Source organism: Pan troglodytes, chromosome 18 (assembly GCF_028858775.2).
Source record: "Pan troglodytes isolate AG18354 chromosome 18, NHGRI_mPanTro3-v2.0_pri, whole genome shotgun sequence".
NCBI classification, from domain to species: Eukaryota; Metazoa; Chordata; class Mammalia; order Primates; family Hominidae; genus Pan; species Pan troglodytes.
The window spans coordinates 86,006,584-86,033,658 of record NC_072416.2 but is presented as its reverse complement, the minus strand read 5'-3'; the positions used below and the strand labels follow the sequence as shown (position 1 = coordinate 86,033,658).

Sequence of the window (27,075 nt, the reverse complement as noted above, 5' to 3'; positions counted from 1 at the left end):
CAGCCGCGAGGGCAGTGCTCAGTGTCTCGGCAGCGCCTGTCTGGTTTCTGGAGTTCAGTGGTGGCAGCGTGCCTCTCTCCCTTTTGGGGAGAGGCAGCCTGGAGTGCGGCTTGGCCACACCCACTCCCCGCCTCCCTCTGGGCATGAATGAGCGAGTGATGCAATCAGCCGGCCTCTTGCGAATCCAGAAAGCTCTCCGGAAGCCGGCTAGGTCCCCGAGGCTCAGTTTCTTTTATGGTCATGCTCCCCCAACCATAAGGAAATGGGACTGGCAAGCCAGGACCTGCCCCTTGCCCTGTGCAGCGGAGAGGGAGCTGCCTACACCCACTGACCCGACCCTGCTGAGCCCTGAGGGTTGGACTGGAGAGCTCTGGACTGGTAACATCTCCATGTCCCTGGGAGCCCTGGGAAGAGGTGAAGAATCACCTCTTCAGTTTGGGTGAGGAGTGGAAGTTCCGGAATTTCAAGTATTTTATTTTAGGAATAGCAGCGAAAACACTGACTTTCAGACATTTTTCAACCAGACTTTCCTGGTGTGTAGTAGCCGTCTCCGCTCTGGCATTCACAGAATTGTAGCGGGGTGGTTAATTTCTGAGAGGTAGGCAGGCGGCAGCCCGTCCCGCACCTCAGGACGTTTCGGTGTCATCAGTTAATTAGCATGGATGTCTTTCCTCGGGGTCTGTTGCTTACATTGTAAAATTCCATAGGATTTGTTCAGCTGGGGAAAAGCCACTGGAGTCCTCAAGGCCTTGGCTGGCCAGACCTTTCTGAGCGTTACTCCCATGGGGAAAGAGAGAAGAGGAGCCTACGGCCTTTCCGATGCTCTCACCTTCCTGCAGTCTTAGTAGTGTGGTGCCAGGAGGGCTGTGAGATCCGAGCTGTGTGGGTGGCCCGTGCTGGGCCTTTGCCCACTTCTGGGGTGTAGACGTTCCCACTGGCAGATTTCAAGCTCCTGACAGCGACAAATAACCTCGTGAGCAGAGGAGTGAAGGGTAGTGCAGCAGGCAGTGAGGGGTGTCGTGGAGTCAGTGCCTCGGGATTAATATGATTTTACTTCATTTTAAGTTGTGGGGGTGGCTGTTTCCCCATCAGCTCACAGATCCCTGAATAGTGGCTCAGCGTGCCTACATATTGCAACAGAACCCCCCAACACACACACACACACACACACACACACACACAGTGGCTCAGCGTGCCTACATATTGCAACAGAACCCCCCAAAACACACACACACACACACACACACAGTGGCTCAGCGTGCCTACATATTGCAACAGAACCCCCCAAAACACACACACACACACACACACACACACACACACACACACACACACACACTGGCTCAGAGCTGGGTGCCTTACAGGGCCCAGGAGGACGTGCTGGTGTCTGGAGACCTGTCTGAGCGTGCCTGACCCCACGTCTCAGCGCCTCCTGGGGCAGGCGTTCTGGCCATCTGTGTGGGGTCACTCAGGCTTCTGAAGCACACGGTGCTATTTTGGGTTTCATGGTATGCCCCCAAAGCAGCAGGGCAGCAGGGTCAGCTCTGCTCACCACAGGCCCCTGTGGCCCCTCCCAGGCTGCCGTCCCCAGGTGACTGGCCAGGTAGTTCCAGGAAAGCGGGACACCCCACTTCTGTTGGAATCCACAGAAGATCCTCTTTGAGGAAAGGGCCCCGCCCTCATGGAGTCCGGCAGCCGGGCTGTGCGTGGGTCTCACGGTCAGGTCAGGGTGCTGAGTAGGTGCAAAAAGGTGTAATGGGCACCTTCCAAGTGGCAGGGTCACCTTGCTCACCTGGGTCTCTGGAGGCAGTGACCCCACTTGAAGTCCTGAATACAGGTGGGACTCCGTGGCCTGGTGTGGTGGGGGGTGAGGAAAGGTCCCTTGCAGATCTTAAGGGGCACCTGGGATCCAGCCCTTAGACCTGAAAGAACTGCGAAGTTTATCAAAACAGGTCCCAGAAAGTCAGAACCTGCCCTAAGGGCTGGCACGGGACTGGAGCTGTTTAAGGAGCTTGTTTTTCTGGTGGACCCAGCCCTGGCCCTGGGGTGGGGGTGGGGCCGTCACCTCCCAGACTACCCCTGAGCTGGCGTCTGCCCGTGGAACTCACCACTGCCCTCTGTCTCCACAGTGCTGCTCACGGCCGTGAACTGCTACAGCGTGAAGGCCGCCACCCGGGTCCAGGATGCCTTTGCCGCCGCCAAGCTCCTGGCTCTGGCCCTGATCATCCTACTGGGCTTCGTCCAGATCGGGAAGGGTGAGTACGTCCCCCAGGCCCCACCGGCGGCCCCTCGAGGCTTTGCCTGTGTGTCCTTCACAGGGCATGAGGTCCCGTCCCCGGGTGCCTCCCAGTCCGCAGCTCTGCAGTGCTGTACAACGTGGAGATTTCCCTCTGGGAAAAATCACCCAGCAAGTGAAATCCGACCCAGAGGGGGACACAGGAGTGCTCCCGTGGGACAGCGTGGCCACCACTGGGAGGGGCTCTGGCAGTTTTTCTCGTTTTTTACGCTGCAATGTCTGTGAATCTTGAGAGCCCAGCTTATGCGTTGTAACCTCACCTGGGGGCGATGTGGAACATTCCAGGCCTGGCAGGGGCTATGCCTGCCATGCAGACCTCACCCGCGCCATCTCACCCTGGGTCTGTCAGAGTCCCACGTGCTGTCGCCCCTCACCCACCCCCGACGGGGCCACGCTTCTGGTCATGCTGTGATTCATTCATCATTCCATGGGCAGGTGTGGGATTGTCTCTGTGTTTCTGTCTGCTTTTTAAAGAAGATGAGGTAAGCATGGAAAACAAAACAAACCTGGTTCATCACTCAGACGTGTCCACTGTTAGCATTCGGGAACAGGTGAGAGCAGTCTGGCGCACAGGTTTTAAGGCTGGCTGGCCCAGACTTCGGTCTTGTGCTGTGTGATCTTGGGGAAATCACTGATTCTGAGCCTTTTTCCCAGCTGCTTTTTCTCTTGGGGCTGGTAGAAGGAATAAAGAGAGTGAGTGTGAAACAGCCCCCGCCCCTTTGCACCTGTGTTCTCTGTCGACGTGGACTGACACAGTTGGTATTTTGCTGGGTGTCTCTGGACCCTTTAACACACACCCCATAGATCTGTGTTCTGTGTCTGCCTGCAGAGCCTCCACCCTTTCCACACTGCCATTCTGCGGTGAGGTCGGGCTGGGGTTTCATAAGCAGTTCCCATTTGTGTGGTCACAGACCCTGGGACACACTGTCCTTGGCACTGGATCCCGCCCGTGGTTGGGTACAGTTGAAGTGGGGGGCCCTGTTGCTTGAGTCCAGCAGGGATGCCTCTGTCTGCAGTTCCTTCTGAGTTTGTCTCCATCCATGTTGGAGCCAGCCTAGGAGCAGAGCAGTTAGGAGCTGGCCTCCTACTCTTCTCTCCCAGAGCCTCAGGTAGAGATGATCCCAGTCCTGGAGCTGTGGAGCTTTCGCTGAGTGCAGGCACCCGGCGGATGCACGCTCTGGTGACTCACAGTCACCGATGGCTGCAGAGAGGCTGCCTGGTCCCACATGGCTGTAGGGGAGGCAGGTAGGACCCCAGGGCTGCAGAGGACAGGGCTGCAGAGGACAGGGCAAGGACCTTGCTCCTAGAGGCAGGAAGGTCCTCACCCAGCAAGCTGTGAGCTGCCCCGCCCCCATGCACGGCCAGGCCAAAACATGCAGACACAAGGACGCTGCCTCCTCCTGTGTGGGGCCCTGCCTCAGGGCTGGGAGGCTCTCCTGTGTGCACTGTGCCACTGGTGGGCTGTGAACTGAACAGTGCCCAGCAGCACCCAGCACCCAGCACGCAGCTTTAGCTGAGCCTCCGCCTTGCTCCTGGCGCCCCCTGCTGGCTGTACTTGGCACTTCGCCTTAGAGACAAAGGCTGGCTGCAGCTGGGGAGGGGTCTCCACAGCAAACAGGTAACCTGGGCCTGCAGGGGGATGCAGTGCCGGGCTATGACCTCACCACAGCGAGGCGAGCTCCAGGTGCTGGGGCCAGACTGTCTTTATCAAACGTATCAATCTGTACACAGTCTGCAGCAGGTGTTAGTTACCTGCCTCATCGTCGAGGGGAAGTCCCACTTGATTCCCAGGTGGCTCTGGAAGGTTGCCCAGGTCAATCCTTCAGGAGCTCGAGCCCATCCCCCATGCATGTGTCTGACCAGGGATTCTCAGAGTCGCCCGGGGTACCAGAGCCACCCAAGAGCTGGCAGGACAGGGCTGGCAGGAAGTCCCAATTCTGAACCTTCCTGGGACCTCAGGTTCCGGCACCTTACTCAAGACAAGACGAGCTCATTCCATGGCTCCCAGGCACTCAGAAGTTGCCCAGGGAGGTGGTTGGGCCTGAGTAACATTTTACGGGCAGGAGACAAATCCATCCTGTGCCTCCCAGAAGTGGGCACGGAAGGGGTGCTTTGCTCGTGAAGGCCTTTGCTTGGCTGCGCTCATCAGATAGCCAGGAAAGATTTAGGAGGGGAACGTGATTTTTGTAAAAACAAATTTCGGTAGGGAGAGCAAAGAGCTTTTGTTCGACTTGAATACATAATAGGTTTATAATTCCGTTAGCTGTTGAAAGCGCCCTCCCACCGTGCTCCCCCCAGCAATTCCCTTCTGAGCTTTGGGATACAGTGCAGTGTCTGCAGAATTCCTGTCTCCTGTTTGGCTTCAACAGATTTATTTTGTTAGCAGATGAATGCCTTGCTTTTAGAAGATACATTGTGTTGACCCCTTTCTCCCAAAGCAGTTGTCCAACTTTATACCCCCAATGGACGCAAAGCCCTTGGGCAGCTGCCCCCTCCCCTCGCTGGCACCTGGCAGCAGCGCCCCCAGATACTTCAAGGCAGAGACTCCGGCCTCAATTTTGCAACAATTGGCCAGTGGCCCTTTCCAGGTCTGGAGAATGCAGCGAAAATCTAGCAGAGCAGGCCTGGCCCACGCACCTGTTCCTGCCTGTCCCGCACCCTGGGTGCCCTGCTCCATTGGGGCTGAAAAGGCTCCTCCTTGCTGCCCTTGGCCCCCAAGTGGGCCCTGTGCTATGGAAAGGCACTGGCCCTAGGGTCCCGTAGGCCTTGGCTGACCGTACAGCCTCTTGCCTGTTTCCTCCTCATCAGGGAAGTTTGTAATCACCCCTTCCCAGTTGGCCATCCGCAGAACCATCTTCTGTCCCGTGTGCCGCATCTATGCCAGGTCCCAACGAGAACATGGCCCCGCATCCAGAGCTCATGGGGGGACCTGAGAGCCATAGGCACGTGAATGGGAGAGTCGCAGTGGGGAATAAGCAGGGCCCTGGTGCAGACCAGAAAAGCCCTTCTGAGGGGTTGGGCCTTTCCTGAGATGCGGGCTGGGAGGGGCAGCTGGCTGAGTGACAGGGGCGACTCTGCAGGGGCCTGAGTGGTTGGGAGCCCTCGCCTCCTCCGCGTCTTGGGGGAGTCATGGCTGCCCCTAGGCTGGGGCATGGGGACACGCAGGCTTAGGTGTCACACGAGGTTCTGCAGTTAGTCCCAGCCTTTTCGAAAGGGAGACAGTACTCATTAGGGTTCAGATCTGACCCACCGTCCCATGAGTCCACTCGCAGGCTGTTGCCTAAGAAGAGGGTGGCTGGGCCTTCGCCTGCAGGGCGGAGGGTGGGAGCGAGGGCACAGGCTCTGCCGTCCCAGCCCAGCAGCAGCAGCACGTCCCTCCTGGAGGACACAATGGGGCGCTTTGTGCTTTGCTTGGGCTGCAGCCGTCAGCGGCAGAACAAACTAATCTCTCCTTGAACAGTTACAGATTGGATAGTTGGGCAGATTTAAAAAAAAGGTTGCATAAAAACTTTCTTTTCCTTCTCCTCCCACATTGTACTGTTGGAGGTCAGTATTCCCCTGGAGCAAGATTTGCCCTTTCACTCTGTCCACAAAAAGGAAAGAAAGCCGCAGCCTGCCAGGGCGGCGTGCCTCTTGCTGTCCTTCGCCCCAGGAGGGGAAAATGCTTCCCCTGGGCAGGGCTCAGACCCCGGCCGAATGGCTTTGCTGAGCTGCTGGGCCCTGGGTCCCGGTGGCCGAGACCCGTGGATGTGACCTACACCTATGAGTAGGGCACTTCCGGACGGTCCCGTGTCCCAGGCGGTAAATACGTGTGTGCCACTGGGCTGTGGGGCAGGGGCCTGCATTTGTGTGTCACGTGACAGTTTTGAAATGATGGTTTTCCTTTGGTTCTTCAGCTAGTAGGGCCCCTTAGACTCAGAGAAGTGGGGTGCCCTGCCCCAGGTCCCACAGCGTGAGCAGTGGGCAGGTCCCTCCCCACCCCCACTATGACCCTGGGCGCAGTGTGCAGGGTCATGCGCTGCCGGGGGAAGGCCCACACCTCTCTTCCCAGGGTGCGTTCGGGTGGACAGCGCTGGGCCCATCTGCTCTTGGGAGGTTCACGTGGGGTGTCATGTGTTACAGGAAAGGCTGATGGGACAGTTCCTGAGTAACATGTCCATCCTGAGAGGGTGGAGGTCTGGAGGACATCCCTTCTCAGACTGGTCTCTGAGCTTCGCTGAGCTTCCTTGAAGGCAGCCCCCTGAGCCCCTCCCGATCTCCCTCCTGAGGAGCTTCCTGGAGGAAGAGGTGCCGCCTCCCTCATCTGGCCCTCATCTGGCTGGGGGTGTGCGGCCCTGTCTTGGTCCCCGCTTCCTGTGGGTGGGGGCTTCCAGCCCCCAGACGATGTTTCTGACAAAGGCCCCCTCAGTGGTCACAGCACATGCCCAGCTGCTGGGCTGTTCTGGTGAGAAAAACGTTTCACCCACACCTCGGGCTGTCTGTGGCTCTGGGGTGTGGAGGGGTCACCTCGTGGACTGAGAGGCCCCCCTGGGCTGTGGCTTAGAGCTGTTCCTTCTTCTGGGCCTGGCTTCACCTGAGTGTGTGCGTGGACCCGTAGCTGGGCTTCTAGGTGCTCCCAGCAGAGCTCAGCCCAGCCTGCTCTCCGAACCCCAGATCGGGACTGTGGGCTTCTAGGGTGCCCTCCCGGAGAGAGGGCAAGGGCAGGTGCCAGATGTGCAGCTACCTTGGGATTCTAGTTTTGCCGTCCCCCGGCCAGGGTGAGTCTGAGCCTCGGTGTCTTCCCCTGGGAAATGGGCTGTCCTCCCTTGCAGGGAGGAGGCCAGGCTCACTGCGTCCCCGGCACGGGAGCCACTGCCATGCAGGGTCCAACAGCCCCTTTTCCTCACCTCACGCCCTGACTGCCGCTTTCTCCGGGGGTGACAGCAAGAGCGGAGCAGGCCTGGGTGGGTGGGTCTCAGCCTCAGAGGGTCTGGTGCCGGGGCCCTGCTACCTGGATGCCGGGGGGAGAGTCGGTGAGAGGCCCCGCCAGGCCAGGGACGCTGATGCCCTGGGCCGGGTGCTCGGCCTCCTGGCTCCTAGACACCCCCTCGCTGTGTTTCCTTGTGGGAGAGTGAGCTGTCTGGGGCCTCCTCTTGTGTGGACAAGGATCCTGTCAGATCAGGCCCCACCCTGAGGACCCCACTTACCCTTAATCTGTAGAGGCCCCATGTCCACATACAGCCACACCGGGGTTAGGGCTTCCACGTCTGAGTTTTGGGGGACAGGGTGGAGCTTCGGGCCCCGCTCTCCTGGCAGGAAATAGGGCAAGCCCCAGGGCCTCAAAATGAATCCCAGCTGAGTCCAGGCTGTGTTAACCAAGGGAGGAGTCGGCCACAGCTCGGCCTGGAGCTGCCAAAGCTCACTTTCCAGAGAAGCTTCCAGGCTGGCCTGCCTGTGGGGGACTCCAGGGCGTCTCTGTGAGGCATCTCAGACAGGCTCAGGGTCATGCAGGGACAGACAGGACATTGCGCTCAGGAGCTCCCAGATTGGTGCCAGGCTCAAGTGCGGCTCCGCTCCAGACAACCTGGGCCTGGAGCCAGGGCTGCGGCGTTGGCTGCCCCAAGGGTGGGTACTTCGCGACTCAGGGCACCTCTTTTGGGCCTCGAAGGCCTCACAGTTGATAAAGGATGCTTGACCCGCCGCTTGCTCTGGGAGCTCAGTGTGTCCTGGGCCTGCCATGCTTCTGTGCCGTTGGCCTCGGGAGGATGACAGGCTGGGGAAGCTGGGGCTCTGCTGGTGCCGTGTGCTGGGACAGAATCAAAGGACGGGAGCGGGGCTTGTTTTCCCACTGCCTTCACCTCCCGGTGCCCTTCGTCAGACCCATGGACAGAGGCCAGGGCAGCCGCAGGAGAAGGTGAGTGTGGGAGGTGTCGCAGCCACAGCCCTGTGCTGGGGACAGTTCTCAGGGTCTTTTCCCGCCTGTGGAGTTGGAAAAAGCTTTTACTTCTGGTGTGAGGTTGGCAGCTCTAAGCAAAGGGCCCACTCCTTCATGAGTTTCCAAGACCGACAGACACTGCTGGTGGTCCAAAAGTGCCATCTGGTCGCCCCCAGAACCCCCAAACCCAAATTCCTGCCCCATCACGGTTCCCAGGCATTAGATGGCCAGAGCGAAACAGGCATCTGAAAAGCGGCGCCGTGGCCTAGGGTGGGCGTGGACTCTGCCTGGGGTGGGCGTGGACTCTGTGGGGTGGGCGTGGACTCTGCCTGGAGTGGGACTCTGTGGGGTGGGCGTGGACTCTGTGGGGTGGGCGTGGACTCTGCCTGGAGTGGGACTCTGTGGGGTGGGCGTGGACTCTGTGGGGTGGGCGTGGACTCTGTGGGGTGGGCGTGGACTCTGCCTGGAGTGGGACTCTGTGGGGTGGGCGTGGACTCTGCCTGGAGTGGGACTCTGTGGGGTGGGCGTGGACTCTGTGGGGTGGGCGTGGACTCTGTGGGGTGGGCATGGACTCTGGCCTGGGCTCTGGACTGAACCCGTGTGGCGGTCACTGCACGACCTCCCTGAGCCCACAGGGCAGCTAGCTCCAGGGTGCTGACCACATGGGACTCACAGCCCCCTCCTAGATGAGGTGCCATTGGCTGTGCACTCGGCTGGTGACTGAGAAGTGGGGTGTGAGCTGCAGCTGTCCTGCCCCTGACCATGCCTGATGCACTGAGAAGCCAGGGAGGTCTCCCCTGGGTGGCACGGTTGGCCCCTCATGTGTGGTGACAGATGCCTACAGACTGGCTTTAGCAACAGACATGCAGACGGTCCCGGTCCTGGCAGCCAGAGGTCCAGACCCAAGGTGCCACCTTCCCCTTCCAGCTGCCCGTGGCCCCAGGCATCCTGGGCTGGCTCTGACTCTGTCTCCCCTGGATCTGTCTCCGTGTCGCTGAGGACGCGTGTCGTCCGCCTTAGTGCCTACTCGAATCCGGGGTGATCTCATCTCAAGGTCCTTCGCTGATTGCACCTGCGGAGACCGCGTTTGCAGCCAGGACACATCCCGCAGCTCCACTGGACGTGAATTTGGGGGACGCTGTTCAGCACACTCCACCTAGAGCCCCAAGGGGCCAGAGTGGTTGGAAGGCGGAAGGCCCCAGCACAGCGGAAAGTCCGCGCTTGAGGAGTGACTCTCTTGTCCCTGGGGTGTTTCCAGGGCTGGGGCAGGGCCCCGTCAGCCCTGAGGTTCCGGGATGCCCTCCCTCTCCACATTCCCATGTTCCCCACGCTGGGCAGGCTCTTCTCTCCAGGGACACTGCGTTCATGGGGAGACATCGTCCTCTGAGTCAGGAGGCAGAGGCTTGGAGGGTTGGCCGCGTCACAGAGGAGGGGGAAGATCCCGTTCCCACGTGCGTTCGGCCACTGGGGACGTCCCTGGGCCCCGTCAGCAGGATGGCTTTAGCCACCGGCGGAGTCTCCCGTCCAGCCTCGGGGTGGATGGTTCCCATGGCCGCATCTGCCTGACTCAGGGATCAAGGCCACTTTTCCCTGAAATCATCTCCCCAGGGCCTTTGGAGCGCTTGTTCCCACCGCAGTTACCCTGCTCTCGAGGGGATCCTGCTGACGGGGCTGCTGTGCCGGGGTCGCCGCGGCGTTTGCAGTTTGCCTTCCCCCCACCCAGGGTTTGGCAGGGTTTGCCGCGGCGTTTGCAGTTTGCCTTCCCCCCACCCAGGGTTTGGCTGTGCGTTTGCTTTCACGGCAGCCTCTCCAGCCGCTGAGGAAGATGCCTCTTAGGGACAAGGAAGGGGCTGGAGGGCCCCACTCAGGCTCTGCGCTGAGTCTGTTCTCGCCTCTCTGTGGGCTCTGGCAAATGTCACCGTCTGTCCACGGTGATTCTCTTCCTTACTTCCCTGTCACGCTGTCCCCTCCTTGTGGGTGGAGGCTGACTGGATAGCAGACTGCCAGGTGTGGAGGCTGGGTGGCTGCTGGATGAGTGGGCCGCTCAGCCATTCCTTCCAGTCCTGCCCAGTGCCTGGGGCTTCATGTCGAAGCCAGGACCACGCCCGAGTCTAGGGTCCATGGGAGAGAAAGCTGAGAGGAGCTGGTCCTGTCTTCCCGGCAGGGGTAGAGGCTCGTGGCTGATGCCTTGTCATGGTCTTCTTGCACAGGGTCTCAGCCTGGCACCTCTGCCACCGTGGGCTCTCTGTTGTGTGGGGGTGTCCTGTGGTGGGCTCTCTGTTGTGTGGGGGTGTCCTGTGGTGGGCTCTCTGTTGTGTGGGGGTGTCCTGTGGTGGGCTCTCTGTTGTGTGGGGGTGTCCTGTGGTGGGCTCTCTGTTGTGTGGGGGTGTCCTGTGCATTGCAGGATATCCAGCAGCATCCCCGGCCTCCTGCTCCGTGCCAGTAGCGCCCCACCCTGCCGTCGTGACAGCCCAGGTCTCCCGGTGTGCAGAATGCCCCCTGGTCATGCTGAGAGGTGTGGGGGTGCTGCCCCCAGGGTTTGAACGCTGTCTAACTCCCACCTCTGGTGTGTCTCTCCCCTGTGTGTAGCGTGGAGTCACTGGATGAGTGTGGTGACCTCCCTGTGTCCAGCTGCCCTGGGCTGCAAGCAGGTCCTTCCTGCAGCCCTCCAGGCCACCCTTAAGCAGAGCTGGACCAGCCTGGCCAACATGGTGAAACCCCATCTCTACTAAAAATACAAAAATTAGCCAGGCGTGGTGGAACTCTGTCTCAAAAAAAAGTTACTCAGGCCTTAGGGCTGCCAATATCTGGCTCCTGACTGAAGCCCTCATACCATGTCAAGCCTCGGTATATTGTCCTTAGCAAAAGCAGCCGCCCTCTGTGTAGGATCAGCCGCCTTTCTGTCATGAGGCTAGAGGTCGGCTATGAGGATTGATGTGTCTGGCGGGGACCTTGGACTGAGGCCTCCTGTCCATCAGCTCAGGCTGAGTCCGGGGGTGGTCACAGTGAATGGGGCACGTGTTTCTGGCCTCCAGGGCTCACCTTCACCCCCTCCCACCATGAGTGCCAGATGGGGGAGGCAGGACCTTGATTCTCAAGCAGCCTGGCAGGTCTGCACTCCCCCACTTGTAGGACAGATGCTCCCCGCAGCAGAAGTAAGTGGGCAAGACACAGTAGGGCTCTGCAGATGTGAAGGGTCTGCACATTCCAGAACATTCCATCAGAGAGCAGATGGGAGAGAGGCCAGAGGGGCTGTGGGCGTCTTGGCCGAGGTGCTGGGCAGAGTGCCCTGTCCTGAGCTGCTCTGAGCTGCCCCCGCTCCAGGCCTGCAGAGTCAAGCTCCGCCTGCTGACCACCCGGTGACCAGGATACATCACACGCAGGCAGTGGGCCCTGGAGCTCCTTCTCGGGAGATCAAGGCCTCAGCAGGGCAGGGTGGCGGGCAGCCCTCAGGGAACCCACCAGCACCCCCAGTGTAGGCTGAAGATCAAAGGCCCCAGCACACCTGGCATCTGAGACAGACAGAGCTGGAGGCAGAGCCACAGGCATCCAGCACGCCACGGGGAAGCAGGTGCAAAACAGGAACTGGGTCCACCCATCAGGAAGGGACCCCACCGTGGGCTCTGCCGTAGGAAATCTGGTGCCACCTTTGAAGTGCACCCTTTGTTTGGGGTAATTGCCAAGGCCTTACGGGAACCTCCCTTCACGGGTCCCCTTTGAAATTTGCTCACCTCGTCACTCTGCGGTGTTCCCTGGACCACCAAGGTGGTTCCCCTTCTTGGGCTCCCACGGTGGCCTGTGGTCCAAGGCCACATGTTGGGACACAGCAGCCCCAGGGCCCGTCCCTGCCTGGCCCTGTGAGACGGGCTGGTGACTTTCCAGCAGGAAGGATACTGTCACACACGGTTCTCAAATGAACTAACAGTCCACAGCCTGACCAGGATTTCCACTTGTGCCTCCAGCTGTGTATGCACCTGGCAGGTAGGCAGGAGGGGACCCGGCTCCTTTGTTCCGGTGGTGTCTTTGGTCTTATTTCCAAGTTCTCCTTCCTGAAGCGCAGTGGTCTGTGAGACTGATGTCTGGGCAATATATTCCGGGCTCGAACACGCCAGGCCCATTTCACAGAGGAGGTAACAGCCACAGAAAGGGCCAGTGCTGTCCCAGCAGCCACGTGACCTTCCGGAGACACCCCTTCCCCCAAAAGACATGTCCTCCTGGGGAACCTGTGAATGCTGGTGGCCTTATTTGGAAAAAGGGTCTTCGCAGATGTGACTGAGGTTCAAGTTTTGAGATGAGGTCCTTCTGGAATAGGGTGGAGCAGTCACGAAGTCCAGTGACACGTGTCCTCAGAGGGCAAAGGAGAGAGCTCTGCACACAGCACGGGGATCGTTCTCGGCCCTGGCAGCCCTGCTCCTGCCCCTGCCCCGGCTGCAGCTGGCCACACACTCAGCACGGTCCAGGACAAACCTATGTTCTTGCCCAGGCCTGTCCTGCCAGCCCTGGAGGGAGGGCAGTCTGTTCCGAGCTCCTCGCACCCCAAGAAGCAGGGCCCTAGTGGCTCTGGGCCTTCCTTGTTGCCGTAGCCAGGATGCAAACCGAGGTCTCCTGGCTTTATACTGCCTTGACACTCATGTCATGAGGTCTCAGGGAACCTTCTTGAAGGCAACTGGGGCTGGTTGACCCCTCCATCCTGACCTCCTGTAGACAAGCGTCTGAGGAGCCCTCCTGGGCAGTGGTCAGAACTGCCTGTCCCCTCTCAGGTGGGCACAGGGCCTCTGGCGGGGCCACATCCCTCTGGTTGTGGTTGGAACCCTGCACCCTCCATGTGGCTCAGCAGGTACATACCATTTGTCACAGTGAGAAGCCTTCACTCCAGCATTTTTGTTTGCTATGTATTTTGCTCCAGGAGCATTCTAGAACTGGTAGCATGACCTCTGTTCAGCGCTCTCTAACCCAGCATTCCTTTCTTTGACCCTGCCAGGTGATGTGTCCAATCTAGATCCCAAGTTCTCATTTGAAGGCACCAAACTGGATGTGGGGAACATTGTGCTGGCATTATACAGCGGCCTGTTTGCCTATGGAGGATGGTAGGTTCTGGAATGTCTGGGTCCCTTGGTCTGGGGACATACAGTCCCTGACGTGTCCAGGAATCCCAAATCTCCCAGCCATCAAGGGGCAGTTAAAGGGAGTGGACTGCCCCTCCCTTTAACTGCCCCTTGGCAGTTAAAGAGTGGCAGGTGACCCTCCAGAGTCACCCACATCCCGACAAAGCGCGGGGAGGCCGCCCGCTGCAGCCCTACTCTGGCTGTAGCCCCACGTCGCAGTCTTGGCGAAGGTGGCAGGTGGAGGCAGCTGAGCCCTGTGGCCCCTTTCCTCCAGGTCCCCAGCCTGACTCCTGCGATCAGGCGGGACTCACAGGGACTTGAGAATCACCCCAGTAGGGCGAACAGGCAGGGAATGCGCGGGAGGGCCTGGAAGGGGTAGCAGGGACCCCCCGGAACACGCAGGAGGCTGAGCTCCCACTCCAGGTCTGCTTTCCAGCCCAGCGAGCAGACCGCCGGGGGGCAGGCTCACCAGCTGCCCTGGGATGCTCTCTCCCCGGTGATTTATTTTCCCTGATGAGGATCATATAATTTGAACGCTGTTCTCTAAATTTTAGGAATTACTTGAATTTCGTCACAGAGGAAATGATCAACCCCTACAGGTACGTGCAAGAATGGATGGAGCCGTCTTTTTTCATTATTTTAATGTGAGGCAGGAAGCAGCCACATTCCACTCGAAGCCTGTTGGTCGGCTCAGGCCAGTTCACAGTAGGGCCGTGATTGGGGCCTCTGGGGCCAGCAGGATGTGGGGCGGGTGGCTTCTGGCCGTGTGTCCTTGAGCACGGTTTCTCCAGAGAACGGGTGGCAAGTGAGGGCCCCACTCAGGGCGGGACGGTACAGAGGAGCTGCCTGGGCTCTCGGCTCTGGTCCCTGGCTGTGCAGCTCCTGGGCAGAGCCTTAGAATTCAGACCAGGTGGCCTGACTTAGCTCTCCTGAGCCCTTGAGGTCACCCCGAAGAATCCCCATTTCTCAGGTGGGGAAGCTGAGGCCACGGCCAAGGCACCAGCCAGGCCTGTGCAGTGTCCCGCTCCAGGCACAGCCTCCTGCCGCCAGCCTGTGCTCTCTTGCTGCTTCCCACCTTCCCCGAGAAGCCCGGCACAGAGGCTGGAGCTACTGCTTGCGAGGAGCCCACCTGGCTCCTGGGCACAGTGTTTGGCCTTCAGCCCGGGCTGCGTTGGGTGACATGTCGTCCCTGTTCTTTCCAGAAACCTGCCCCTGGCCATCATCATCTCCCTGCCCATCGTGACGCTGGTGTACGTGCTGACCAACCTGGCCTACTTCACCACCCTGTCCACCGAGCAGATGCTGTCGTCCGAGGCCGTGGCCGTGGTGAGCCGCTACCCGCCAGCTTCCACCAGGGGCCTGAGAGGCTGTGGCCAGCCCGTCCCTTCCAGACCAGAGTGGTGCCCCGCGTCTCTAAGCCTCCCCTACCCAGAGGGGGCCCCGCGTCTCTAAGCCTCCCCTACCCGGAGGGGTGGAGTGGTGGTCTCCCCTCACAGCGACCGCAGAGGAAGTGTCTGGGGATCGCCCTCAACCTCAGCTGCTGGGGGAGTCAAAGGGGAGAAGGGTTTAAAATCTGATGCCAAGCCACACCCAGAACCAGCCATAAGCCAGAATGCCTAGGGAGTCCAGGGCAGAGGTCAGTTTAAATCTGAGTACAGAAAGATTGGAGTCTGCCACAGACTGAGGTTCGTTAGAAGGCACGGCTGCTGCTGGCTCGGCAGGCAGGAGGCCAGGCCCGGGCGGTGTCACCGGGCAGCTCAGCCAGGCTGGCCTCGCAGTTCCCGAGGCTCCTCCCACTGCCCTCCCAGGGCTGGGGGAACAGGAAGTGGGTGCTCTGGCCAGCTTCCTACTGAACAAGCTCTGACTCCCAGCCCACTGCCGGCAGGGCACCGTGCTGAGCCTGTGGAGGACCCCACTGGGGAAGGCAAGATCCCCACCTGCAGGCCGTAGCTTGCTCCAGGGAGTCCCAGAGGAGGGGGCAAATCAGGACCAGCAAGGGCTCCCCCACAAGCAGGCTGGGCAGGGGTCACTGGAAAGCCCTGTCCTGGGAAGCTCCCCCAGAGGCCAGAATCCAGCCTGAGAGGTCCTCTGCAGAGGGCTCTTGTGAGCACAGAGGGCGACGGCCGGCCCGGTGCAGAGGGCTCCTGGTGAGCACAGGGAGGGCGAGGGCCGGCCCGGTGGGGCCCAGCTCACTGGTTGTGCCTGCCTAGGACTTCGGGAACTATCACCTGGGCGTCATGTCCTGGATCATCCCCGTCTTCGTGGGCCTGTCCTGCTTCGGCTCCGTCAATGGGTCCCTGTTCACATCCTCCAGGTGAGCACAGCCCGACCCACCACAGGTGAGGGAGGCCCAGGCCTCATGGCCAGGTTCAACATGTTCCATGTCTGTAAAAGCTTTGTCTCTGTGATACTGGGGATGCATAATTGCTCAAATAGGCCAGGCATGGTGGCTCATACCTGTAATCCCAGCACTTTAGGAGGCCGAGGTGAGCAGATCGCTTGAGCTCAGGAGTTCGAGACCAGCCTGAGCAATATGGCAAAACCCCGTTTCTACAAAAATTAGCCAGGCGTGTTGGCACGTGCCCGTAGTCCCAGCTACTTGGGGGGCTGAGGTGGAAGGATTGCTTGAGACCAGAAGATTGAGACTGCAGTGAGCCGAGATGGTGCCACTGCACTCCAGCCTGGGTGACAAAGTGAGACCATCTCAAAAAAAAAAAAGGCAGCAGCAAGCCCAAATAATACAGAAATAAAGGAAGCATGAACTTTGGCCCTCGCCTCCCCACTCCTGCCTGGAGGTGACACAGCTGTGGTGTCCTAGATGCCCTGTGGCCGCCGCTTGATCCCCCGGGCTGGAGTGAGCAGTGGCTCCCAAGTTGCTGTCCTTGCCGGGTTGGTTGGGGGCACTGAGAGGCCCACAGCCAGCGGCTGGAGGGGCCTGGTTCCCACTGTGGCCAGAGAGGCCCAGACAAGCCAGGCACAGGCCCTGCCACTCCCCAGCCTGCGTGTCCCCTGTCCATGTGCTGAGTTGTGGGGCGGTGGCTGACTCTGCCACTCTTGTCTGTCCACAGGCTCTTCTTCGTGGGGTCCCGGGAAGGCCACCTGCCCTCCATCCTCTCCATGATCCACCCACAGCTCCTGACCCCCGTGCCGTCCCTCGTGTTCACGGTAAGCCTGCTGCACGGCCCCGTGCCCTACATCCCTGGGGGTTGTCCGGGGGCTCCCAGAGGGAGGCTGCCACAGCTTGCAGCTCTGTCTGGGGTGTGGACTGGGTGACAGCTCAAATGTGGCCTCCTGCCGAGCTCCGCTGAATGCCAGAGAGCGCTGGAGGGGCTTTAGATTTTATTCCAAAAACAATATATGGTGGCTGCCACAAACAATTCAGACCATCGGAAATGCGGGAGGCAGAAGCTGACCCAGGGTGCTGCTCTGCCAGCCGCCTGGCTCACTGCACCTCCATGGGCGCCCACTCTGTTCGTTTCTCAGCGGGGTGCATCACACACAGTTTCCTTCCGCTTCTCCTGCATCTTTCCGTGCCAGCCCGTGTGACTGCCTTTGTTCCCTCTGGCTGTGTCACACATCACTCCAAAATGTAGTGTTCTAAAAGGAAAAGCACTTATCTCACAGTTTCCGTAAGTCAGGAATTCAGGGAGCTGGTGCCTGAAGCTGTGTTCTCATCCTAGGGTGTGACCAGGGCTGGAGAGGCCACTCCCACAGTGGCTTCCTCCAGGGCTGTGGGCTGCAGGCCCCGCCCCTGAGCACACTGGGCTCCCCCCACAGGCTGCTTCCCCCAAAGCCAGTGAGATACAGCAGAGGAAGCTGGGGTCTGGCAGCTGTGGGCTGGCCTCAGAGGTCCTGGCTCTTGCTTACTACTCCTTCCCTGAGTTAGAAGCGAGTCAGGAAGGGCAGCAAGTCCTGGACTCTTTGGCAGCTGCATGGTCCTCGGGAGCACGGCTGTGCCGGGGGTTACAGAAACTGTTTTCTTGGTGACCACTGGGTTAGGTCAGGTTGTGGCCCTCGCACACAGAGCCACAGTCCAGCAGAGCCCAGCTGTGTATGTACACTGTGCTCTTCACCTGTCCTTAACCCAAATGTGGTCTCCATTTCCTCCTCTCCTCCCTCCTTCCCTCCTCTCCTCCCTCCTTCCCTCCTCCCCGCCTCTTCCCTCCTCCTCTCCTCCCTCCTTCCCTCCTTTCCTCCTTCAAGACCTTGCATGTTGCTCAGATGAGGTTTCTCCTTTAAAACAAAATTCCCTGGTGCTCAGCTGGGCCCAGCCAGACTGGACAGTCCCCGGTGGCCACCACGGCCCTCCACAGCCCTGCTCGTGGGCCCCAGGGCTCAGCCAGCCACCTCTCTCTTCCAGTGTGTGATGACGCTGCTCTACGCCTTCTCCAAGGACATCTTCTCCGTCATCAACTTCTTCAGCTTCTTCAACTGGCTCTGCGTGGCCCTGGCCATCATCGGCATGATCTGGCTGCGCCACAGAAAGCCTGAGCTTGAGCGGCCCATCAAGGTGAGCCCGGGGCCTCCCGCTCACCCAGGCACCCTTCACAGAGGCAGGGTCCGTGGGTCCTAAGGACCCTGAGTTGGGAGCCAGCATCCCAGCTCAGCCTCTGGACCTGCCCCTGCCTGCATGCACCTGGGCCGGGCCACATCCACATCAAGCCCGTGTCTCCCCTCGGCAAACCAGGGCTCATGCCGCAAGGGGTCCCGGTGGGAGGGGTGCGAGGCCGTGTGTGCCCATGCTTTTACAGCAGACACGGGGGTCAACTAATTCCAGTGATGACTTGACCACCAGCTACGAGGGTGCCAAGTGTGACTGCAGGAGCTGGGGTTCCTCAAAGGACAGCAGATGGCACAGAGCTTGTGCTCCGTTGGGTGGAGGGAAGCAGATAAGGACACTGCAGTCATAGGTGGGCGGTGGTGAGCCCCAGCAGGGGTGGGGCAGAGCCGGGCCTGGCGCAGCATTCAAAGGGCTGTCGGGGCTGTGCTGGCAGGAGGAATGCAGGGAACCCGGCCCGAGGAGCGCCTGGGCCCAGCTGGACTCTCCTGGACTCTCCCCGTCCCCAGCGGCTCATTCAGAGGGGCAGCTGTTATCCGTGGGCTGCCTTCTCCAGAAATGGGGCCGTCCAGCAGAGGCCATGCTCTTGCCTGGGGCCCAGCAAGTCCCGCCACCCTGGCCCTGACACAGAACAAGAGGCCAGAGCCCCTGGTGGCTGCTAGCCAGCAGCTTTTGTCACTCAGCTGGCCTATGGCTGTCACAGTAGCCCCTGCTTCCCTGCCCGGACCATCTCTCCCTCTGTGTTCCCGAATCCTGGGGCCCCAGGGGTGCCTGTGAATGCTGTTGAACGGGCTTTAGGCTGGGCGCGGTGGCTCACGCCTGTAATCCCAGCACTTTGGGAGGCCGAGGCAGGCAGATCACAAAGTCAGGAGATAGAGACCATCCTGGCTAACACGGTGAAACCCTGTCTCTACTAAAAATACAAAAAAATTAGCTGGGCGTGGTGGCGGGCGCCTGTAGTTGCAGCTACTCGGGAGGCGGAGGCAGGAGAATAGCATGAACCTGGGAGGCCGAGATCACACCACTGTACTCCAGCCTGGACGACAGAGTGAGACTCCATCTCAAACAAACAAACAAAAAAAAACAGGGGCTTTAAAATACAGTCAGCACAAGAACCCAGATGCTGCCCCAAGAGAAGGCTGCAGAGGGCAAGGAGGAGCCACCCTACATGGGCACCAGCTTGTGCCTGCTGTGCCAGCCTGGAGCAGTGCCTAGGGCACAGGGCAGTCACTGGGCACAGCGGGGGCTCAGGCCCCATGGGGACCTGGGCATGGGGTAGGCTCTACCCACTGTTGTGAGCCTGGGCACGGGTTGGCGTCTGTTCCCTGGGGACAGGGCAGTCATGCAGCCTGCACTGATGGGCTGGGACCCGTGGTCAGCCCTGCATCTCCCAGGGTGCCCTGTCCAAGTATGGATTCAGGACAGCTGAGACAATCCCCCAGCCGTGCCGAGCCACGGGTGGCGGGCTGGGCCTGCAGGCTCCTTGCAGCCCTGCCTGGCTTCTGTGCCGGGTGGAGCTCATCTGATGAAGGTGACAGTTTAGGCAGCAGCTTCAGGGATGGGCTTTTGCTCAGTGCTGTCCACAGCGGTGTCTCCAAGAGGGTGGTCTCCTGGCTTATTAGTGGGTGGCCACTGTCTCCTGGAAGCATCAGGCCCCTGTGCGTCCTGGCGGCTCAGGGTTTCCAGGCCTGTGATGTGGGAATGGAGCCGTGGCCTTCCCTGCCCGTGGGAGGCCTCGGGAGACGAAGCTGGCTCCTTCCATCCCTCATGATAAGCCGCCTGAGCCCCTGGCAACATGCCCAGCACTGTATGCAGAGTCGAGGGCGGGACAGCCCGGTGTGTGAGGCAGATGGAGTGCAGATCGCATCCTGGTGACCTGGAAGTCAGCAGCCGTGGGTGTGGAGGGCCCAGGAGGGCTGAGGAACCTCGGGGCATGGGGGAGGGAGGCTGGACAGGAGAGGGCTCACCCAGGCCCTGTCCTCTGCCCCAGGTGAACCTGGCCCTGCCTGTGTTCTTCATCCTGGCCTGCCTCTTCCTGATCGCCGTCTCCTTCTGGAAGACACCCGTGGAGTGTGGCATCGGCTTCACCATCATCCTCAGCGGGCTGCCCGTCTACTTCTTTGGGGTCTGGTGGAAAAACAAGCCCAAGTGGCTCCTCCAGGGCATCTGTGAGTATCTCGCTGGCCCACAGCCCGTGGTACCCTCTGCCCTGGGCAGCGAAGGGAGTTGAGAGGCGTCGGCCGTCTCCACCCACATGGGGCCAAGCGTGTTGGGTGGCAGGAGGGTTCAGGTCACTGCAGTGTCCGCCAGTGACACGCAGCCCACATGGTTCAGGGATAAGACACTCAGCGCAGCACCAGCTAATCTCTCAGGACGAGGGATTCCGGAAAACCAGGCTACTGCTGCCAAGTAACAAAATCCTGCTGGCTGCCACCAGCGGACACAGCAGACTTACCCAGAAAGGCAGAAAGAGGCAGAGGCAGGCGGATCACTTGAGGTCAGGAGTTCAAGAGCAGCCTGGCCAACATGGTGAAACTCTGTCTCTACTAAAAATACACAGATCAGCTGGGTGTAGTGGCACACACCTGTAATCCCAGCTACTCAGGAGGCTGAGGCAGGAGAATCACTTGAACCCGGGCGACGGAGGTTGCAGTGAGCCGAGATCGCACCATTGCACTCCAGCCTGGGCGACAGAGCGAGACTCTTCTCAAAAAAAAAAAAAGGCAGAAGGAGAAACCCGCCCCCCGGCCCTCTGTGCAGCGGCAGGCCCAGGGGTGCTTTGCCACCAAGCTCAGGACCCCGTCCTCAGCGCCTGCAAATGTGGCCAGGCTCCTAGAAAAAGGCCGGGGTGCTTGCGGGCCTACATGCTGATCCCCATGTCACTGGGTGGCTTGGAGAATTCCTGGGATGGCAGCAACACAGGCAGGGAGACCCCCCACCCCTACCCCACACTCTGATCACCGCCAGGGTCATGGTAGAACATTTGCCTCAAGCTTTGCAGTGGGATCTGCATTAACTGTCATTCAGGACACCAAGAGCTTAAAGCAAACCCCCGTCTCTATCCTGAAAGCAGTCCCCCTCCGCAGAGCGATGTCTGTAGACAGTCCCAGGCGCGACAGGTCTTCCGAGGACCCGTTAGCAGATTGGCCCCTCCGGCCCTGCCTGCTGTGAACAGTCCAGGCATGTGTCCAGGTGGTGGCCCGGGTGTGGACCTGCAGGAAGGCCTATCATCCCCCCGTTGCACTTTGCTGAGACACCAGGGCCTGGTTCGTGTGCCCCAGGGGCCGCACTCCGCCTCCCCAGGGTTCTGAAGCGGGCGAGGGGTGGGCCGAGTGGGATGTGGCACTTCCGCATTTCAGTAGAAGACAGCGCCTCAGGCACCCGGCACCCACATGCACAAGTACACAAGGGAAGGTTCCTTAAAATCCCAGCGCTGGGCAGCGGCGCTGGGTTTGGTGACAGCAGGGCTGGGGGAGCCCCAGCTCACGCCCCCGTGTCCCACAGGTGCCTACCCAGCCCCCAGGCTAACACAGCTGTCTTCTCTCCTGACAGTCTCCACGACCGTCCTGTGTCAGAAGCTCATGCAGGTGGTCCCCCAGGAGACATAGCCAGGAGGCCGAGTGGCTGTCAGAGGAGCATGCGCAGAGGCCAGTTAAAGTAGATCACCTCCTCGAACCCACTCCGGTTCCCCGCAACCCACAGCTCAGCTGCCCATCCCAGTCCCTCGCCGTCCCTCCCAGGTCGGGCAGTGGAGGCTGCTGTGAAAACTCTGGTACGAATCTCATCCCTCAACTGAGGGCCAGGGACCCAGGTGTGCCTGTGCTCCTGCCCGGGAGCAGCTTTTGGTCTCCTTGGGCCCTTTTTCCCTTCCCTCCTTTGTTTACTTATATATATATATATTTTTTTTTAACTTAAATTTTGGGTCAACTTGACACCACTAAGATGATTTTTTAAGGAGCTGGGGGAGGGCAGGAGCCTTCCTTTCTCCTGCCCCAAGGGCCCAGACCCTGGGCGAACAGAGCTACTGAGACTTGGAACCTCATTGCTACCACAGACTTGCACTGAAGCCGGACAGCTGCCCAGACACATGGGCTTGTGACATTCGTGAAAACCAACCCTGTGGGCTTATGTCTCTGCCTTAGGGTTTGCAGAGTGGAAACTCAGCCGTAGGGTGGCACTGGGAGGGGGTGGGGGATCTGGGCAAGGTGGGTGATTCCTCCCAGGAGGTGCTTGAGGCCCCGTTGGACTCCTGACCATAATCCTAGCCCCGAGACACCATCCTGAGCCAGGGAACAGCCCCAGGGTGGGGGGGTGCCGGCATCTCCCCTAGCTCACCAGGCCTGGCCTCTGGGCAGTGTGGCCTCTTGGCTATTTCTGTGTCCAGTTTTGGAGGCTGAGTTCTGGTTCATGCAGACAAAGCCCTGTCCTTCAGTCTTCTAGAAACAGAAACAAGAAAGGCAGACACACCGCGGCCAGGCACCCATGTGGGCGCCCACCCTGGGCTCCACACAGCAGTGTCCCCTGCCCCAGAGGTTGCAGCTACCCTCAGCCTCTAATGCATTGGCCTCTGTACTGCCCGGCAGCCCCTTCTGGCCGGTGCTGGGTTCCCACTCCCGGCCTAGGCACCTCCCCGCTCTCCCTGTCACCCTCATGTCCTGTCCTGGTCCTGATGCCCGTTGTCTAGGAGACAGAGCCAAGCACTGCTCACGTCTCTGCCGCCTGCGTTTGGAGGCCCCTGGGCTCTCACCCAGTCCCCACCCTCCTGCAGAGAGGGAACTAGCGCACCCCTTGTTTCTGTTGTTCCCGTGAATTTTTTTCGCTATGGGAGGCAGCCGAGGCCTGGCCAATGCGGCCCACTTTCCTGAGCTGTCGCTGCCTCCATGGCAGCAGCCAGGGACCCCCAGAACAAGAAGACCCCGCAGGACCCCTCCTGAGCTCGGGGGTCTCTGCCTTCTCAGGCCCCGGGCTTCCCTTCTCCCCAGCCAGAGGTGGAGCCAAGTGGTCCAGCGTCACTCCAGTGCTCAGCTGTGGCTGGAGGAGCTGGCCTGTGGCACAGCCCTGAGTGTCCCAAGCCGGGAGCCACCGGCTGGAAACGCCTTCACTGACCAGCGGCTGCTCAAGCCGCAAGCTCTCAGCAAGTGCCCAGTGGAGCCTGCCGCCCCCGCCTGGGCACCGGGACCCCCTCACCATCCAATGGGCCCAGAGAAACCTGATGAACAGTTTGGGGACTCAGGAACAGATGTCCGTCTCTCTTGCTTGAGGAATGAAGACCTTTATTCACCCCTGCCCCGTTGCTTCCCACGCACATGGACAGACTTCACAGCGTCTGCTCATAGGACCTGCATCCTTCCTGGGGCCGAATTCCACTCGTCCAAGGGACAGCCCACGGTCTGGAGGCCGAGGACCACCAGCAGGCAGGTGGACTGACTGTGTTGGGCAAGACCTTTTCCCTCTGGGCCTGTTCTCTTGGCTGCAAATAAGGACAGCAGCTGGTGCCCCACCTGCCTGGTGCATTGCTGTGTGAATCCAGGAGGCAGTGGACATCGTAGGCAGCCACGGCCCCGGGTCCAGGAGAAGTGCTCCCTGGAGGCACGCACCACTGCTTCCCACTGGGGCCGGCAGGGCCCATGCACGACGTCAGCCTCTTACTTTCCCGCCTCGGCTAGGGGTCCTCGGGATGCCGTTCTGTTCCAACCTCCTGCTCTGGGAGGTGGACATGCCTCAAGGATACAGCGAGCCGGTGGCCTCTCGACGGCACGCGCTTGCCTGTTGGCTGCTGCGGCTGTGGGCGAGCATGGGGGCTGCCAGCGTCTGTTGTGGAAAGTAGCTGCTAGTGAAATGGCTGGGGCTGCTGGGGTCCCTCTTCACACTGCGCAGGTCTCTTCTGGGCGTCTGGGCTGGGGTGGGAGCTCCTCCGCAGAAGGTTGGTGGGGGGTCCAGTCTGTGATCCTTGGTGCTGTGTGCCCCACTCCAGCCTGGGGACCCCACTTCAGAAGGTAGGGGCCGTGTCCCGCGGTGCTGACTGAGGCCTGCTTCTCCCTCCCCCTCCTGCTGTGCTGGAATTCCACAGGGACCAGGGCCACCGCAGGGGACTGTCTCAGAAGACTTGACTTTTCCGTCCCTTTTTCTCCACACTCCACTGACAAACGTCCCCAACGGTTTCCACTTGTGGGCTTCAGGTGTTCTCAAGCACACCCCACCAAAACAAGCAAGTGCATTTTCAGTCGTTGTGCTTTTTTGTTTTGTGCTAACGTCTTACTAATTTAAAGATGCTGTCGGCACCATGTTTATTTATTTCCAGTGGTCATGCTCAGCCTTGCTGCTCTGCGTGGCGCAGGTGCCATGCCTGCTCCCTGTCTGTGTCCCAGCCACGCAGGGCCATCCACTGTGACGTCGGCCAACCAGGCTGGACACCCTCTGCCGAGTAATGACGTGTGTGGCTGGGACCTTTTTTATTCTGTGTTAATGGCTAACCTGTTACACTGGGCTGGGTTGGGTAGGGTGTTCTGGCTTTTTTGTGGGGTTTTTATTTTTAAAGAAACACTCAATCATCCTACCGCTGATGTTCTGTGTTCTTTTCTTCTGCACCAAGTTCTGTGTATAGGAATGTTCCTGGCCTCCTCTTGGCCACCTCATTCCTTCCCACCTTCACACATTCATTCATTCATTCACCGACAGCCCACTGAGGCCGCTGGGTGGGGGTGAGCCATGGGCGGGTTGCACACATGTGAGCACGCACCCCTCGAGGGTGGGGGGGCTGAGCCAAGATATCGGATCTGCCTCGGGAGTAGGGGGCAGGCATCCTGTGCAGGGATGTTTAGGTGGAGACCACCGGGGAGGAGGGGGAAGGTTCCAGTACCAGGGAGCTGCAGGGGTGAAGTTGGGAGGGGTTTGGGGGTCACCCGCTGAGAGGATGCAGGGCTCCAGCTCCTGGGAGGTCAGGAAGGAAGCCTTTCTCCAGCCTGGGATCAGAACAGGAGAGGAAGCGGCACCGATTCTGTGTTCCCAGGACACTCCCGAGCCTCTCAGTTAAGGGGGCGAGTCCGGGGCTCAGAGCATGAGCCCCTCATCCACCTCCCAGCACGGGGTGGGAAGGCAACCATAGGGCTCCGTCCTGGATCCAGTGAAGGCTGCTCCTATCTGCAGGACTCACGCAGTCCCAGCTGAACGGGAGGTGGGGGACAGGCCCTGAGTGGGCCCCATAGTCTGAGTCTTATCCTGGAGCCACCAAGTCCCCGGAGGAGCCGGGAGGGCTCCAGAAATACAAAGTCACTGGAGTGAGCAGTCAGCTCCACAGGGTATTAGCAAAGAGGCCTCCTGGCTGCAGGTCTCCTGGGACTGGGGGTTGGGCGGCTTTTCCCTAGTAGGCTGGGCCCCCCCTCCCCGCAGCCCTTTCTTTAGGGAGACCTTGCCCAGTGATGGACGAGGGCATTCTGGGGTGCAGCTGGGAACCTTTGCAGCAACTGGGGTCACCTGGAGCCCTGGCTCAGGATCTGTGTGAGCCCCCCACTCTGACCACCCAGGCAGGAAGGGCCCACCCACCTCCCATGGGTTCTGGAAGGATTCGGGTGCACTGTAGTAATGTCTTCACTGCTGGGAAGTTGAGGCCCAGGCCTCTCAGTGCTGTTCAAAGGCAAATTAATCCAATAGCTCACCCCCTCACGATTGAGAACTGGCTGCCCTCTAAGGGAGCTGGAATTTGGAAAGCAATTTTTGGAGCTGGGGACCTTGGATGGCCCTGCGGCAGATGCGTACCCCTTTGCGGACTTGACCGTTATGGTGGGCTTGTCGAGGGACAGGAAGGAGAGAACTCACAGGCTGCCCCACCCCCTGACACTGGCCTTGTGAGGTCACCAGTGAGACAGGCCCCAACACACCTGCACCAGCATCTGGGGACTCCCTGGGGGCCTGCTGAGTGATATCCAAGGGTGGGGCTGGGAGCCACAGGTGAGCCAGCCCTGCAGGTGCTGCCACCAGCGTGGTGAACAGCCTCAGCCTCGGCGGCCCTCCCAGGTGGCATTTCAGTGGCTGCCATCCCGCCTGGCCCCCAGCCCAGCTGGCTCCTTCGAGATGCTTGGTGCCAACATGGAGCTCAAAGAGCCTTGGGCTCCTGGAAACAGTAAAGGTTAAGAAACCCCTGACCCCTGTGTTCTGCTCGTGCAGAGAAACCTCTTCCCGTGTGACTTGAGGGAGACTCAGAGATGCCCCCGCCCCGGGTCTACCTAGGGCAAGGCCCAGCCCAGGCCCTGAGTCCCCTTGACCTCGCCGATGACCGGCAGGGATCCATCAGAACAAAATGCTTGCTGACCAAACCCAGCTCGGCTGCTCTCCCTCCCCTAGGCCCAGGACCTGGACCCCCTCAGCCTGGGCCAGCCTGTGACTTCCCACTCCCTGAGACCAGGCTGGCCCGGGGAACCCCCTCTATCTACTGCCCCTCAGGCCCCGCGCCCAACTCCCCACACAGATTCTAGCCTTGTTCACACCCCCATAAAATAAAAAACCCAGGCTGGGTGCAGTGGCTCACACCTGTAATCCCAGCACTTTGGGAGGCCAAGGCGGGCAGATCACCTAAGGTCAGGAGTTCCAGAGCAGCCTGACCAACATGGTGAAACCCCTTCTCAACTAAAAATACAAAAATTAGCCAGGCATGGTGGCGGGCATCTGTAATCCCAGCTACTTGGGAGAATGGGGCAGGAGAATCGCTTGAACCCAGGAGGTGGAGGTTGCAGTTAGCAGAGATCGCACCATTGCACTCCAGCCTGGGCAACAAGAGCGAAACTCCGTCTCAAAAAAAACAAAAAGCCTTTGCCTAACCCTGGAGCTCCTTGTAGACCCTGTGGTGGGAGCAGAGATCCCCCATTGCGATAGTCCTCGGTGCTGCAATAACCTTTTTTTTTTTTTTGAGACGGAGTCTCACTCTCACCCAGGCTGGAGTGCAGTGGTATGATCTTGGCTCACTCCAACCTTTGCCTCCCAGGTTCAAGCAATTCTCCTGCCTCAGCCTCTTGAGTAGCTGGGAGTACAGGCCTCCCAAACGGCTAGGATGACAAGCGTGAGCCACCGCACTCGGCCTGCAATAACCTTTTCAAGTCAACTCCTTTAAAAACCCTGATTTGTTCTTCATTCCTCAATCCCCTGCCGAACACCAGTCAGAAAAGCTCCTCCTGCCCTTGAAGAGAAATGCAGACGCGCCACACAGCTG

At 59.9% G+C, this 27,075-nt stretch overlaps 1 protein-coding gene and 1 long non-coding RNA gene across 3 annotated transcripts in view; one reads left to right on the top strand and one right to left on the bottom strand.

Moving 5' to 3' along the window:
- The window catches only part of SLC7A5 (solute carrier family 7 member 5), a 40,263-nt gene extending 15,834 nt beyond the window's left edge, over positions 1–24,429 (top strand). Inside the window, exons 2-10 of the mRNA XM_001157788.8 lie at positions 2,130–2,255; positions 13,192–13,297; positions 13,870–13,914; positions 14,518–14,641; positions 15,526–15,629; positions 16,384–16,480; positions 17,676–17,825; positions 19,864–20,041; positions 21,426–24,429. Of these exons, the coding sequence (XP_001157788.2) occupies positions 2,130–2,255; positions 13,192–13,297; positions 13,870–13,914; positions 14,518–14,641; positions 15,526–15,629; positions 16,384–16,480; positions 17,676–17,825; positions 19,864–20,041; positions 21,426–21,481 (986 nt within the window). The 3' untranslated portion in view covers positions 21,482–24,429. The remainder of the gene's footprint in view (positions 1–2,129; positions 2,256–13,191; positions 13,298–13,869; positions 13,915–14,517; positions 14,642–15,525; positions 15,630–16,383; positions 16,481–17,675; positions 17,826–19,863; positions 20,042–21,425) is intronic.
- LOC112205900 (uncharacterized) lies at positions 454–3,156 on the bottom strand. Of its 2 annotated transcripts, none has more exons than XR_010152684.1 (5): positions 3,094–3,156; positions 2,803–2,968; positions 2,109–2,390; positions 1,793–1,931; positions 454–952 (listed from the first exon to the last, which is right to left on the bottom strand). It is a non-coding gene; the product is annotated as an uncharacterized LOC112205900 (long non-coding RNA). The 2 variants fall into 2 exon arrangements; XR_010152685.1 differs by having other exon boundaries at positions 1,793–1,922.
- Positions 24,430–27,075: the final 2,646 nt, after the last annotated feature.